The 15,313-nt window shown below is 41.3% G+C and overlaps 1 protein-coding gene across 4 annotated transcripts in view; it reads left to right on the top strand.

Moving 5' to 3' along the window:
• igsf21b (immunoglobin superfamily, member 21b) overlaps nt 1–15,313 on the top strand; it is a 56,730-nt gene that overhangs the window by 28,692 nt on the left and 12,725 nt on the right. For 2 of the 4 annotated variants that reach the window (XM_084916368.1, XM_084916370.1), the window contains 9 exons: nt 1,524–1,648; nt 6,304–6,425; nt 6,544–6,662; nt 7,024–7,139; nt 8,585–9,098; nt 9,206–9,306; nt 9,450–9,642; nt 9,721–9,759; nt 10,371–15,313. The exon at nt 10,371–15,313 is cut by the window's right edge and continues 1,657 nt beyond it. In XM_084916368.1, the coding sequence (XP_084772494.1) occupies nt 1,524–1,648; nt 6,304–6,425; nt 6,544–6,662; nt 7,024–7,139; nt 8,585–9,098; nt 9,206–9,306; nt 9,450–9,642; nt 9,721–9,759; nt 10,371–10,450 (1,409 nt within the window). In that variant the 3' untranslated portion in view covers nt 10,451–15,313. The remainder of the gene's footprint in view (nt 1–1,523; nt 1,649–6,303; nt 6,426–6,543; nt 6,663–7,023; nt 7,140–8,584; nt 9,099–9,205; nt 9,307–9,449; nt 9,643–9,720; nt 9,760–10,370) is intronic. The other 2 variants (XR_014798857.1, XM_084916371.1) reach the window with 2 other exon arrangements.

Raw genomic sequence — 15,313 nt, 5'->3', positions numbered from 1 at the left:
TGTGCATAATTATTAGGCAACTTAACAAAAAACAAATATATACCCATTCCTATTATTTATTTTTACCAGTGGAACCAATATAACATCTCCACATTCACAAATATACATTTCTGACATTCAAAAAGAAAACAAAAACAAATCAGCGACCAATATAGCCACCTTTCTTTGCAAGGACACTCAAAAGCCTGCCATCCATGGATTCTGTCAGTGTTTTGATCTGTTCACCATCAACATTGCGTGCAGCAGCAACCACAGCCTCCCAGACACTGTTCAGAGAGGTGTACTGTTTTCCCTCCTTGTAAATCTCACATTTGATGATGGACCACAGGTTCTCAATGGCGTTCAGATCAGGTGAACAAGGTGGCCATGTCATTAGTTTTTCTTCTTTTATACCCTTTCTTGCCAGCCACGCTGTGGAGTACTTGAACGCGTGTGATGGAGCATTGTCCTGCATGAAAATCATTGTTTTTCTTGAAGGATGCAGACTTATTCCTGTACCACTGCTTGAAGAAGGTGTCTTCCAGAAACTGGCAGTAGGACTGGGAGTTGAGCTTGACTCCATCCTCAACCCGAAAAGGCCCCACAAGCTCATCTTTGATGATACCAGCCCAAACCAGTACTCCACCTCCACCTTGCTGGCGTCTGAGTCGGACTGGAGCTCTCTGCCCTTTACCAATCCAGCCACGGGCCCATCCATCTGTCCCATCAAGACTCACTCTCATTTCATCAGTCCATAAAACCTTAGAAAAACCAGTCTTGAGATATTTCTTGGCCCAGTCTTGACGTTTCAGCTTGTGTGTCTTGTTCAGTGGTGGTCGTCTTTCAGCCTTTCTTACCTTGGCCATGTCTCTGAGTATTGCACACCTTGTGCTTTTGGGCACTCCAGTGATGTTGCAGCTCTGAAATATGGCCAAACTGGTGGCAAGTGGCATGTTGGCAGCTGCACGCTTGACTTTTCTCAGTTCATGGGCAGTTATTTTGCACCTTGGTTTTTCCACACGCTTCTTGCGACCCTGTTGACTATTTTGAATGAAACGCTTGATTGTTCGATGATCACGCTTCAGAAGCTTTGCAATTTTGAGACTGCTGCATCCCTCTGCAAGATATCTCACTATTTTTGACTTTTCTGAGCCTGTCAAGTCCTTCTTTTGACCCATTTTGCCAAAGGAAAGGACGTTGCCTAATAATTATGCACACCTGATATAGGGTGTTGATGTCATTAGACCACACTCCTTCTCATTACAGAGATGCACATCACCTAATATGCTTAATTGGTAGTAGGCTTTCGAGCCTATACAGCTTGGAGTAAGACAACATGCATGGAGAGGATGATGTGGACAAAATACTCATTTGCCTAATAATTCTGCACTCCCTGTAAAGTCCTCAGCAACAACATGCCTCAGCCTTGATGTATATACAACAGAGTAGCAGTGAATAGTATAAGAAACTACAGAACTATTGACTGTGCAGAACCTTTCTATTCACTGCAGGAGTCTTATCTTCCTCTGTTTTCTTCTTGGCAGGTTATTTAACCGTTACTAGTGAATCTCTTCCTCCTGTCGTCATTGGAGATACAGTCACACTGAAGTGCAACTTCCAAACAGATGGCAGCCTGAAAGAGATTGTGTGGTTTCGGGAAAGCGAACAGGTTAGTGCTTTGAGCTGAATGATGATCTTGCGTGTGTAATGCTGCAACAAGAGTACTGACAGGGACTAGAAAGAGAGAGCAGATTTCTCCAGTACTGGCTTCTCTTCATTGGCTCCCTGTTAAATCCAGAATCAAAATCCTTGTCATCACATTACAAGGTCTTAAATAATAAGGCCCCATCTTACCTTGAAGACCTAATAGTACCGCATCACCCCAACCAAACACTTGGCTCTCAGACTGAATCAGAGTCAAAATGACTTTTATTGCCAAGTTTGTGCGTGGATCTTGCTGTGGTGTTATGGTGCAAAGTATTTACAGTATATGTAATATATACATCACTGTATAAATATTAACAATAAATATACATAAAAGAAATATATAATACCTAGTACCTACAGTTATAGAATACAAATGATAAATTAACAAATATGTAAGATTATGAGTGAGGGGAGTGCAAAATGTAGATAGGAAATGATGTGCAAAGTCTTTATAGCCTGAGTATATTGTATTTTCGTTGTTTTTTCCTATCAGCCTACCTCTCTGACATGTCTTCCCAATGTGATGTTTGTGTAAAGTTTGGTCAGAAGGTTCCTTTGTAAGTGCGCATGCACCATTAGCGTGCTGCCTGATGTAACCTATAATTTCCTTCAGGATTAATAAAGTATTCTGATTCTGATTCTGATTTACAACAAGGTGCAAACACCGGTTACACTCAGCAGAAGGGCCAGATTACATTTTTCCAAAAAACAGAGCCTGCATAGTTAAGGAGGAAAAAAATCTTTCGGCAGATATGAAATAGACAAGATAAATTTATACCAGAATCATGGGAAGAGAAAAATATGATAATGGAAAAGCAACAGCCCGTGATGTGCCAGCATGTGCCAGTGTGTTTATCTAATTTTACAGATGGATTTATTGATGTGGCTGCTATGTCAGTCTGACTTCTGAAGTGAACAGGGCTATATTTAATGCTTAGATTCAGTCAAATGATGCAAAACTGATCGGACAGTACTTCAAACTACTGATGGACAATGACCCAAAGCCAGCTGCAAAATACACCTAAGAGTTTCTCATGGCAAAGAAATGGGATATTCTTCAACCGCTGCGTTAGCCAACTAATCTCAACACAAAAACTGGAAATACATTTTTTACTTTTTTATGTTGGGGTTGGCAAATTGCACATGTCAAGGCTGATATAGGACTTTCAAACTGATACCATAGGCGTGTCTACTAAAACTCTCAGACGATTTTGAATCTCAGTGACCTCAACTTGAAGGTTAGAGGTCAGAGGTCAAGCTTTCTGAAATGTTGTAAAGCGATAACTCGAGACGGAAATCACATACGATTTTGAAACTGATACCATAGGTGTATCTGCTTGGAAGCTGAGGCGTGCATAAATTCATATCTATATGGTCCGCCTCCTCTAGTTCAATTGATTCTAATTCTAATAATAATAATAATACATTTTATTTATGAGCGCCTTTCAAGTCACCCAAGGACACTTTACAATAAGAAGACACATAGTAAAACAATGGCAAGATAAGAACAATAAAACAAAAGCACAAGATAAAATTAACAAACAGTGGATTCACAGTGAATATGCAGATTTGAACAGATGAGTTTTGAGTTGGGATTTAAACTGGGGGAGAGAACCAATGTTTCTTATTTCTGAGGGTAGGCAGTTCCACAGCCTGGGAGCAGAGCAGCTGAAAGCTCTGCTTCCCATGGTGGTGAGGCGGAAGGAAGGTACAGCAAGCTGGATAGAAGAGGAAGATCGAAGTGAACGGGCAGAACAGGTAGTGGTTAACAGGTCAGAAAGGTAAGGAGGAGCGAGGTTATGAATGGCCTTGAAGGTGAGCAGAAGAAGTTTGAATATTATCCGGAATTTCACAGGGAGCCAGTGAAGTTCCTGAAGAACAGGGGTGATGTGCTGGTAGGAGGGGATTCTGGTGATAATGCGAGCAGCAGAATTCTGAACCAGTTGAAGCTTATGGAGGGATTTTTGGGGGAGACCATGCAGAAGAGAATTGCAGTAGTCAATACGGGATGTAACAAGACTGTGGACAAGAATCGACATGGACTGGGTGGAAAGCGAAGGAAGTAATCTGTTAATATTGCGTAGATGGAAGTAGGCAGAACGGGTGAGATTATTGATGTGAGATTTGTAGGAAAGTGAACTGTCTAGGATGACACCAAGGCTCTTAACCTGAGGAGAAGGGAAAACTGTGGAGTTATCGATGGTGAGTGAGAAATGGTTTGCCTTCAAAAGGTTGGATTTGGTGCCAATAAGGAGGATCTCAGTTTTATCCTCATTGAGCTTTAAAAAATTTGAGGTAAACCAGGATTTTAGCTCAGATAGACATTCTGTAAGGGAAGAAGGTGGGAGGGAGGAGTCAGGTCTGCAAGAGAGGTATAACTGGGTGTCATCAGCAAAACAGTGAAACTGGAGATCAAATTTACGGAAAATGGTACCTAGAGGGAGGATGTATATTATGAAGAGAAGAGGGCCTAGGACTGGGCCTTGGGGTACACCAGAGGTGACGGGGAATAGACGAGAGCAGAATGATCTTAGTTGAATAAACTGGAAACGGTCGAGGAGATATGATTGAAACCAGGTGAGGGGTGTGTCAGAGATGCCGAGAGAGGAAAGTCTTCTTAGAAGTACAGAGTGAGAGATGGTGTTGAATTCAAAATCCTGCTCCTCACATACAAGGTCTTAAATAATCAGGCCCCATCTTATCTTAATGACCTTGTAGTACCATATCACCCTATTAGAGCACTTCGCTCTCGCTCTGCAGGCCTACTTGTTGTTCCTAGAGTATTTAAAAGTAGAATGGGAGGCAGAGCCTTCAGTTTTCAGGCCCCTCTTCTGTGGAACCAGCTTCCAGTTTGGATTCGGGAGACAGAAACTATCTCTACTTTTAAGATTAGGCTTAAAACTTTCCTTTTTGCTAAAGCATATAGTTAGGGCTGGACCAGGTGACCCTGAATCCTCCCTTAGTTATGCTGCAATAGACGTAGGCTGCCGGGGGATTCCCATGATGCATTGAGTTTTTCCTTTCCAGTCACCTTTCTCACTCACTATGTATTAATAGACCTCTCTGCATTGAATCATATCTGTTATTAACCTCTGTCTCTCTTCCACAGCATGTCTTTTATCCTGTCTTCCTTCTCTCACCCCAACCGGTCGCAGCAGATGGCCGCCCCTCCCTGAGCCTGGTTCTGCCGGAGGTTTCTTCCTGTTAAAAGGGAGTTTTTCCTTCCCACTGTCGCCAAAGTGCTTGCTCATAGGGGGTCATATGATTGTTGGGTTTTTCTCTGTATCTATGAAGCGCCTTGAGGCGACTTTTGTTGTGATTTGGCGCTATATAAATAAAATTGAATTGAATTGAATTGAATTGAATTGAATTGTCGAAGGCTGAGCTCAGATCTAAAAGGACGAGAATGGTGAGAAGACCAGAGTCAGCTCCGATTAGAAGATCGTTAGTAACTTTAAGTAAAGCAGTTTCTGTACTGTGACATGAGCGAAAACCAGATTGAAATCTCTCGTAGATGTTGTTATTAACCAGGTGTAAGTGAAGTTGAGCTGCACTTTTCGAGTATTTTAGAAATGAAGGGTAGATTGGAAATCGGACGGAGGTTGTTAAAGTTGTTGGGATCTAAAGAAGGTTTTTTCAGTATAGGAGTGACTAGAGCAGTCTTGAATGAGGAGGGAACGATACCAGTGGTGAGAGAAGAGTGAATGATAGCAGAAATGAGTGGGAGTAAAGAAGAGAGGCAGGATTTTACAAGCCCTGTGGGCATGGGGTCAAGGTGACATGTGGCAGGCTTTGATTTACATATGAACTCAGAAATATCAGATAAATCAGGAAGATGAAAAGTGGAAAATGGCTCAAAAAGGAGAAAAGGTTCTGGAGAGAGGGTAGATACAACATTTGATCTGAGTTGCTGGTGGATGTTATTGATTTTCGTAGTCCAGAACAGCATCAAGGAGTTGCAGGTTTCAGGGGAATAGAAGTGTGGTGGTAAAGCGTTGGGGGGTTGAATTAGTTTGTTAAAAACTGAAAACAGAGTCCTTGCATTACCCTCATAAGAGTTGATAATACCAGAGTAGAAGCTTTGTTTGGCCTTGCTGATGGAGTCTTTATACTGAAGTACATGGTATTTATAGATTTCAAAATCAACAGTTAAACCAGATTTCTTATATTTACGCTCTAGCTGCCGAGCTTTGGCCTTCAAAGCTCGGAGGTCAGAGGTAAACCAGGGAGCAGAGCAAGCGAAGGAAACAGTGTGGGTTTTTACAGGAGCCAGAGAATCAAGGACAGTGCGTAGACAATTATTATAATATAACAACAAATCATCAGGAGTGGAATAGAAGTCCGGAATCTGAACATTGTCCAAACTGGTAGTGAGAATGTCCATATCAATGTTCTTGATGTTGCGGAACGAGATGAGACGGGTTGGCTTGGTAGAAGAGCAGCAGAGAGTGAAGTTAAATGAAAGGAGGAAGTGGTCAGTTATGGGGATTTTAGTAGCAGAAAGATTCGAGGGAGTAAGACCAGAACAGCAGACCAAGTCCAGGGTGTGGCCTTTAGAGTGAGTGGGAAAGTCAATAAATTGTTTAAATTCAATTCTAATGTACTTCTCCCTGGCAGATTATTGAAGGAGCCAGTGCCAAGCAAAAGATTTTCAGCTATAATGCCATGTACAACACTAGCTACTCCAACATGGAGGACAACCGCAAACGGGAGGACCTAGTATACCAGTCAACAGTGCGGTGAGACTAGTATACTGAAATAGTGTTTTTGTTATGCTCTATGATAATTTTCCACAGAAAATCTGAGTTGTTAATAAAAATCATCCTTTGTTATTCTTATAACTCTGTGCATGAACAGACTTCCAGAAGTTCACATGGAGGATGATGGCCTGTATGAGTGCCATGTAGGGATTTATGACAGAAATTCCAGAGACAAAGTTATTCTAGCCTCTAGCAGTATCACCCTCACTGTCATAGGTATGTATTCATACTCATGTTGTCCCATGAACATCTCTGGCTGTATCAGTGGTTTTCTCTTGGCACCATGTATATCTTTTACTAAATTCTGTAGTAATTTATGGAAGTATTGTAAAGTATTTCATTATAGCTATAGTTTGGTTATAATTTGCCATTGGTGTATATTTTACAGGAATAATTCATTACACTGGGGTAATAAGATGTAAAAATAGTAAAAAAAAAACATTATTGTAATGTTTTGAAATTTTTGCTCTTTAAGGTCTTTGCACTCCAGTGTCAGCTCAGCTTCATTAAACACACCTTCAATGAAATGAAAGCACCTTCCTCTTTGACTGCCTTGGTCATTGTATTTTCTCTCCAGTACCTCCAAAGTCTATCTCTGTGGTGGTGGCCAACAGCCCAGCTCCATTCAGCCGTTACGAGGCTCAAAACTTCACTCTGGTTTGCATTGTTACAGGAGCAAAACCAGCTCCCATGGTGAGATGGAGAATTTTTATGTCTTTATCTCTCTTGAAAGATTTGGTATTTACATCACTGCTAAGTATGTGAGGAAGGATAACTTAATTGTTGATCATCAGCCTATTTATGAATATGGAAACAACTCAAATATTTTCCTGATAGAGTTGAAAACTGTGCTCTTTCTTTCACTGCAGAATTTATTTAGTGTGCACTGCTGGATTTGGTTGGTGCTCACATATAAAGAGCAATAACCCCTACTTGATGCATCCTACAGCAGTTGGAAATTTGGAAGCAAAAAAGCTATTTAAAACTGTGTTCTGTAACCTGGATGACCTCTTTTGAACATTGGAATTGGGAATTTATTGCATTGGGAATTAATATTGGAGAATATTATGTGGCTGTAAGCAGGAAAACTCCAACAATCAGCAGTGCAGTGGCAGCTCCTTTATTTACAGTATGCTTTCGTGTTTTCCACTTATGCAGCCAACAGAATTAGAGGCAATGTCATTTTAGAAACATAATTCTGGCTACCCTCCCTCCCTCCTTCCCCCCCTCTTGCCCTCAGCAGAGATAGTTTCAGCCCTATCCCAGGCAGTGACCCTGAACTAGATAAGCAGAATTAAATAGATGGAAACAATTCTTGCTGAAAATGCCATTACAAAATAAAAAAGCAATAGAGCAAGAACAATGCATTCCCATCTTATAGCAAAATGCAAAAGCTCTTATGTACACCGACAGGATGGTTAGATTTTGTTATTCACCCTGTTCCTATTTCATTTTCCCCCTTCTGGACTGTAAGCCATGTCTCACAGCCCTGTTTGGATGCCTAAACCTAAATGACTAAAAACAAAGATAAATCTAAACATGTTGCCACACGGGGCACAAATCCTGTATGTAAAGTTGTCTTAGCACTACCAACCCCTGAGAAGTGTCTGCTATCAGTGAAGACAACAGGAGCAAGTGCAACTGCCAATAACCTTGATAATGTCCAAGTTGGTGTCTATATCATAGACTTGTAAAAATTACAACCTGACGACTATTTGATTTTCCTGGTTGCTGCTTAGCCGTAAAAGGCTGAGTTATTATTATCTACTGGGCGGGTGGGAAAACAGGCGGCATGGACTTCCAAATTAATTAATAGCACAGGTGCAAATACTAAAAATCTCGGATGCGTTTGAATCTCAGTGACCTCAACTTCAAGGTCAAGGTCAAAGGTCAACTTTTCTGAAAATCACCTGGAAGATTTCAGATTTAAACCATAGATCTATGGAGGAGGAGCCTGAGGGGTAGCACTGGTGGCTGCCAGCATTTTTAAAAATTTTACAGCTGTGGATGAGACTCACATTTCTGCGCTATCCTACTAACTTTAACACACACAATGGAATTCTCCAGCTGAACTTGACTTATGATTAAATGTCTTCAAAATGCCTAGTGAGCTAAGTTTTTCTCTCTCTGCTGTTTAGGTATACTTCAAGAGAGATGGTGAGCTTATTGATGTTGTGCCAACAGCCCAGTCTTTTTCTTCAGTAGGAGTTCAAAGTAAGAGCCCAGGTCACAAAAAGAGCTGGACTATGAACCAGGCAGGGCTTTGGAGTACCCAGGTGTTGACCAGTCGAGATGTTGATGACACCAAACTCCAGAGGACCCTGCTGGAGCAAGAGGAGAAGCAGGCCAGGCTAGACCATAATGGACCTGTTGACTCTCAGGGCCAAGAAGAAGAGTCTGAACTGAATCCTGAGGAAACCACTGAGATTATCCCTGAGACAATAGTGAGCAGGGAATTTCCCCGCTGGGTTCAGACTACTGACCCTCTCTATTACTTCTATCACCGGCAGCAGGCAGCAGGCGATGGCACCATGGAGGTTAGAGCCATGCTAACCTGGAGCCTCAACCCCCAGCTTGACAATGAGGCTCTATTCAGCTGTGAAGTCAACCACCCAGCTCTATCCATGCCCATGCAAGCTGAGGTCACATTGGGTGAGTCATTCACTAACTGGCTGAGCTAACATGCAAACAGAGTTGTTTTTAAATCCAGTCACATGTGTTCAGTGTCCAGTGTGTTATTTTTACATTTTTCCTCTTAGCTGCTCCCAGAGGACCTAAGCTGTCCATGAGTCCCAGTAAAGCCAAAGTGGGAGATACAGTGCGGATCACTGTCCAGGGCTTCCAGCTGGGACCTTCTGCAGTGAGTATTCAACACAGAGACTCTAAAAGTCATTGTGAAGTTTAAAAATCTGAACTTGTAGTACTTCTGTTGGATAGCTGTGACAGTTTCACTGGCATAAAATTTAAAATGCTTCTCATGCTCACACACCTGTGTGTCCACAGAGTGAAGTCTTCCCTGAGCCAATGTTCACTTGGACCAAGGTTGGTGGGGTTCTGCTCGATGGCAGAGCAGTCCATAACGGAAGGGAACTCATCCTGGAGAGAGTCCCTGCTGAGCTCAATGGCTCCATGTTTCGCTGCACAGCCCAGAATCCTCTGGGCTCCACGGATACCCACACCCGCCTGATCGTGTTTGGTGAGTTGCTTGTGTAGGGATTAGTTCTGATCAGTCAATGCTTTCGGTCTTCTCAAAGCGAATCTTGTGTTTTTACAGACAACCCAAGACTGAAGAGAGGAAAAGAACATTACATTGGTACGTCAGTTTCGGTACAGCTACAACTGTGACGGTGGCAACTTTGCACGAGTCTAAAAGAAAAACAAGAAGTATAAAAAGAGAGTGACCTCGAGGTGTGGGCTTTTTGGGAGTTCCCAGCACATTTTAATAACTACACATAATCTGATTACCTCCAGGAGGTAGGGAAGGTCATCTGCTACTCAAAGGTCGGTGGTTCAGTCCCTGGCTCTTCCAGTCCACAGTGCTCTGAGTGAAGATACTGAATCCCAAATTGCAAATTCATGATAGAAAACAGTTAAAGGCATTGAATTAAGTGATGAATCAATGTGTCAAAAGTATTTACAGTACAAGGTTTATTTTTGAAACTGTTTGTAGTTTTTATTTATTTATATAGTATTTATGCACCAGGTGTGTAGTTAGAAGAAAGCACAGTGTGTTTGTCAGTGTGACACTTTGATGTATTTGTGATCATTTTCAAACTTTGGAGTTCTGCGCGCGCACACACACACACACACGTGTACTGGATTGATAGATAACAGGACAAACTGGCTGGTTGACAGTACAAATACAACATGCTTGGATAGGAGGTTGTTACATCAGCATTTGAATTTTGTCTTGTTTGTGTGCAGCCATCAACACAGCAGTCGGTCGGCACTCCTTCACATTATCCACCATTCTACTGCTGAGATTCACCTGTGAGCTGACGTGACCCGAAGCTCTGCTCTGCTGCTAAACACACTACCCAACTTCCTGAGGCACCATCAGTGACCCCTGAAAGTAGTTAAACCTCCAACCAGTCCTTCTGCTAGAGCACCTAGGAGGAAGGACTCATTCTGATTCTGCATTAGACACAGAATGATGTTTCAGAGGCAATTTACATGTAATCTTGGGAATACTTGAGATTTACCACTACCATAGGGATAATAGTAGATAGATTGTAAGTCGGCCAGTCAGCATTATCAGCTGCCGGGATTTTGATTCATAGCATCACTCCGACTGCCAGATTTATGTTATATAAACAAAAACAAAAACCCACAACCCAGGCCAACTCAAAGACACATCAAATATTGATTAGTTAGGGCTATTATTCAAAAAGATCTGGTGAACAAGTTCTCTAGAAATCATCAAATCTGGACAGCTTTCACGTTCTTACATAAAATAGCTGATGTTTTGGGGGTCTGATTGTTGCTTCTAGTGGTGGGATTTCCAGCTCTTTTTAGAGAACCGGATCTTTAGGCTCGGCTCACTAAAAAGAGCAAGCTCTTTCAGCTCCGAACCGGCTCTTCAGGTTGTTTTGTTGCTTTAATTTATTTATTTTAAACAATAATATAAAATTATGTACAAAAGGAATTACTAATGTAAAAAAAAAAGTGGTTTTATTTATATATGTTTATATATAAATATATGTGGTGGCCCCTAGAGACAAAGCACGTACAAACTCCAAAAAGCATGTACAAATTCCAAAGCACATACAAACTCCAAAACACATTCCTAGAGTTAACTGAACTTCCAAAACAGAGCTACCTAGATCACTTAAATTACATAATTGAAAGCATATGTGTATGGTTTGTGTATTCATACACAAGCACTCATATATATTCAAATAATTAAACAAAAAATGTTCATTTAGCTGTTACTACCACACACCAAATGCGGTCGTTGGTACTTGCTGGCTTGTGTAGCCACTAGGTAACAAAAGCTCAACACTGCGCCTAGCATTCTGGAGCACTTCTGTTGTGTTTTGTACGTGTTTTGGAGATTTACGTGCTTCAGGGTTTGTACGTGCTTCAGAGTTTGTACGTGTTTTGAAGTTTGTATGTGCTCTGTCTCTAGGGGCCACCGTAAATATACTTTTATTTATTCACTCCACATAACATGTAATAAATAAATCATATAATACAAAAAACAACTAGTCACATTTCAACTTTTAACTATTTACATTTTCAGCTTTTTCCTTTTAAACAAATTTAAAATGAAACAACACAAAACACTACAAACCACAACACAATTAAATATAAATTAAAATATGAAAACAAAAAGAACATGCATATTCTCTGTCATATGGGCCTGCATGAATAAACTTTCTGAATCTTTATCATCCGCAACTGAAAATAGTTGTGGATGATTACTATACCTTTCTACAACACGTTCTCACTCCCAAAGCGTAACATTTTACGCTAGGTGACAAATCGTCAACATATTACGTTTTCGGGCACCCAACACGTTCCTACATGATGACATCGGAAAACTGAGGACATGTGAGAACCGTTTGGACTCAATCTACACATGTTTGCTCTTTTCCTTAAAATCGCTTGGGAAAACACTATTTCACGTCATTAAAGTGCTGGTTACGGTTAGAAATAAGGTTATGGTTAGGCTTAGGGATAAGGTTATGGTTTAGGGCTGCAATACAGGGCTGGAACGTCTATTACCGCGGGAGCGTAATTCCACTGGATTTAATCCATAACCCGGCGCGTGCCATAACAACGCGGAAGGTGACCTTCCGCGTTCCTCATTGTCCTGGTTCTGTTATTTTTCAATACTTGCTTGGTTAAGATTCATATTCAAAACATCATAAATTTATTTCAGTTAGTGCAACAAAAACTGAAATAAATGACTAAAAATAAAATAAGATACTGTGCTGTGACACAGTGATTCAGACTTCCTCGAGTCTCTAAGTTGGACGGCAGTTTACCAAACTAGTGAATGAATAGATTATATAGAAGATAAAGATTTATTGAACAAACTAAAACAATGTTTTTTAAACATAAATATGAATAAAAACGGACAGGAATATTATTATTATATTATTATATTATATATATATATATTATTATTATCTGCACAGGTGCAGTTCAGCAAAGTCCGCTGACTTGGTTCAACATTGCTTGGCAACAGGGAAGGTAAGGCAGGTTGCACTGGTGCGTTTGTGACAGCTTCACTTGAAATGCCTTCACCACATCATACATGTCATGTCCATGAACTGACAGATTTCCTTGCTGAGCTCAAAAACTCTATTAAGAATTTTTATCCCAACTCAGCCAACGGACGTCAGTATGATAAGGAATGTCGGCAAACTCTGAATCTATTTCCCACATAAAAGACTGAAATTGACGGTGATTTAAACTTTTAGCTCAGATAAAATTTACGGTTTACGTTACGGTGATCATTACATGCTCCATTTTTAGGACTTTACCACACAGCCTTTCCTGGTGTGTGATGCAGTATGCTGTTAACTCACCGGTACAGTTCTCCTCCTGCATCTTTACTCGCATCCTGCTGACTAGTCCGCTTTTTTCATCGCACAACACCGGCGCTCCATCTGTTGTAAGTCCAACAAGTTTGTCCCATGGTAGTTTCATGTCGGTTAAACTTTGACATACGTTTTCAAAAATGTCTTTTCCTGTTGTTGTCCCATGCATTGATTTAATGTTCAATATTTCCTCTCCATGGATGAAGATGGTCGCTGTGCAATGTCCATCATTGTCTGTACTTTCATCCACAGCAAGAGAGTATGCAATAAAGCTTTTGCTTCTTTCACACAACTGTGTTCTTAAATCAGTGGCCATCTCACAAACCCGATCAGCAATTGTATTTCTCCTCAGGCTCACATTTGCCAAAATCTGTGTTTTGTCTGGACACAAGACATCACACAGCTTCATCATGCAGCTCTTCAGAGTGGTACCGGGCTGATTTGGCTCCTCTGCTACAATAAAACTTGCTTTCACAACAGCTTCACTTTGTGATTTTGCTCTGGTGAAAAACGTCTGCTGAAATGTCAGATTTTTCTTTAGCTCTTCTACTTTCTGTAGTTTCTGCTCTGCATTTAGGTTTTTCAGCTTATCCTGACGTTTTGTCTCGTAGTGCTGTCTTAAATTAAATTCCTTAATTACAGCCACATTAGCTCCACTAATAAGTAGAGATGGACCGATCCGATATTACATATCGGTATCGGTCCGATACTGACGTAAATTACTGGATCTGATATCGGAGAGAAATAAAAAATGTAATCGATCCATTAAATATCAAAAAAGCACCTCACAAAACTTGCGACACGGCGTAGCTCAGCTCATAACCATAGCACGTTGGAGCAGTGTGCTCACGTGATAGAGCGGCTGTGTGTATTTGTAGCCTCTACCAAACCTGCATTTCATCCATAGCTGGACTGGCCATCGGGCATACTGGGCATTTGCCCGGTGGGCCGATGGTGATTTTTCGTTTTTATGGGCCGATTATTATTATTTTATTTTTTTTATAACAGTATAAACAATGAAAGGTGATGGATTGGCCAGATGCTGGCAGATGTGTAAAAATAACTCAGTTGTTTGGTGGTGGCTATGGCGGAGCTGCCACAAGAGGCCAGGTGGATGAGGGAAGGGGAGGCAGGAGGAGCAGAGACCCAAGGCGGCCGCCGGAACTTGATTTTATTCATAAGGTTAGTTAGTAGAGTTGCCAACCGTCCCCTAAAAAACGGAATTGTCCCGTATTCAGAGAAAATGTTATGCGTTTTGCATTGAGGTGAAAAGGAACACAGTTTGTCCCGTACTTCAGCTAGAATGGAAAAAGAGACAAAGCTGGAGTTTTTCTCTGTCAGCTGTTTCTTCTTCTCTCATTCAATCATGAAACTGATCAATGATCAGCTGATTGGCTTTTCTCTCTTGCTTGTTTATCGCCCACTTTGCGCCAGAAAGAGGAAACCAGCGGTTGTCGCGCTAAACAACAGCAGCATGTTTAAGCTTGATCAGCTGTTGTTAGAATTTATTTAATATTAATTTCTAGTATCAGCTGATGTTTGCTGGAGCCACAGCTGTAAAAGCTGCTGGTCATTATGTCGGTTTGGTTATCTGGGGAGAGGAAGACATGAAGATGAAACCAGGAGATGTCCTTACTGAATCATCAGAGCTGAACAGGTGATGGAGAAACAGGTTTACTTTTTAGGTGATATGAATGAGTTGAAGGGAAGTTATGAACTGTTTCTGAGAGACAAATAACACCAGGATCCTTTTCTAAATAGCTGACAGCTGGTAACGGTGCGGGTCTAGCAAAGCTTTGCCAGGGGGCCAGGAAGGGCATTAACACGGAGAGGGGGGCACAAAGAAATACCTTTCTTTCTTATTCTCATTTAAAATGTCTCGCTTTTATTAAATAATTATCTGAATCTTACAACCAAAGTTTTATCTGATGTACAACGTATAGAAATCATACATATACCAACAAGACAGTGTACATCACTGTCACAACAGCGTTTGTTTTCATTCAAAGGCTTTATGGCTTTTCCTATAATACCTGGTGGGCCGGTCTCTAGTCAAAATGCCCAGGCCGATTTTTTGTCCCAGTCCAGCCCTGGTGCTGCTGTCAGTGAGCAGCAGGTGTTAGCACGGCCCCTCCCGAGAACCCTCAATGTCTACATGGATTTAAAATTGAGAGGTGGGCACCGGCGCCAGAGGTGGGGTTGATTACACACCGTCGTTAACGTGCCCACCCTCAAGGCCCTATATGTATGTGTTATGAGAGTGTGAGTAATGTGGATGTCTAAGTTGTGGAATAAAATTGAGGCACAGGTGGCCAGAAG

This window comes from Perissodus microlepis, chromosome 20 (assembly GCF_051167445.1).
Source record: "Perissodus microlepis isolate ML-2025 ecotype Zambia chromosome 20, ASM5116744v1, whole genome shotgun sequence".
In the NCBI taxonomy this organism is placed as follows: domain Eukaryota; kingdom Metazoa; phylum Chordata; class Actinopteri; order Cichliformes; family Cichlidae; genus Perissodus; species Perissodus microlepis.
This window is presented reverse-complemented; position numbering and strand designations above follow the sequence as displayed.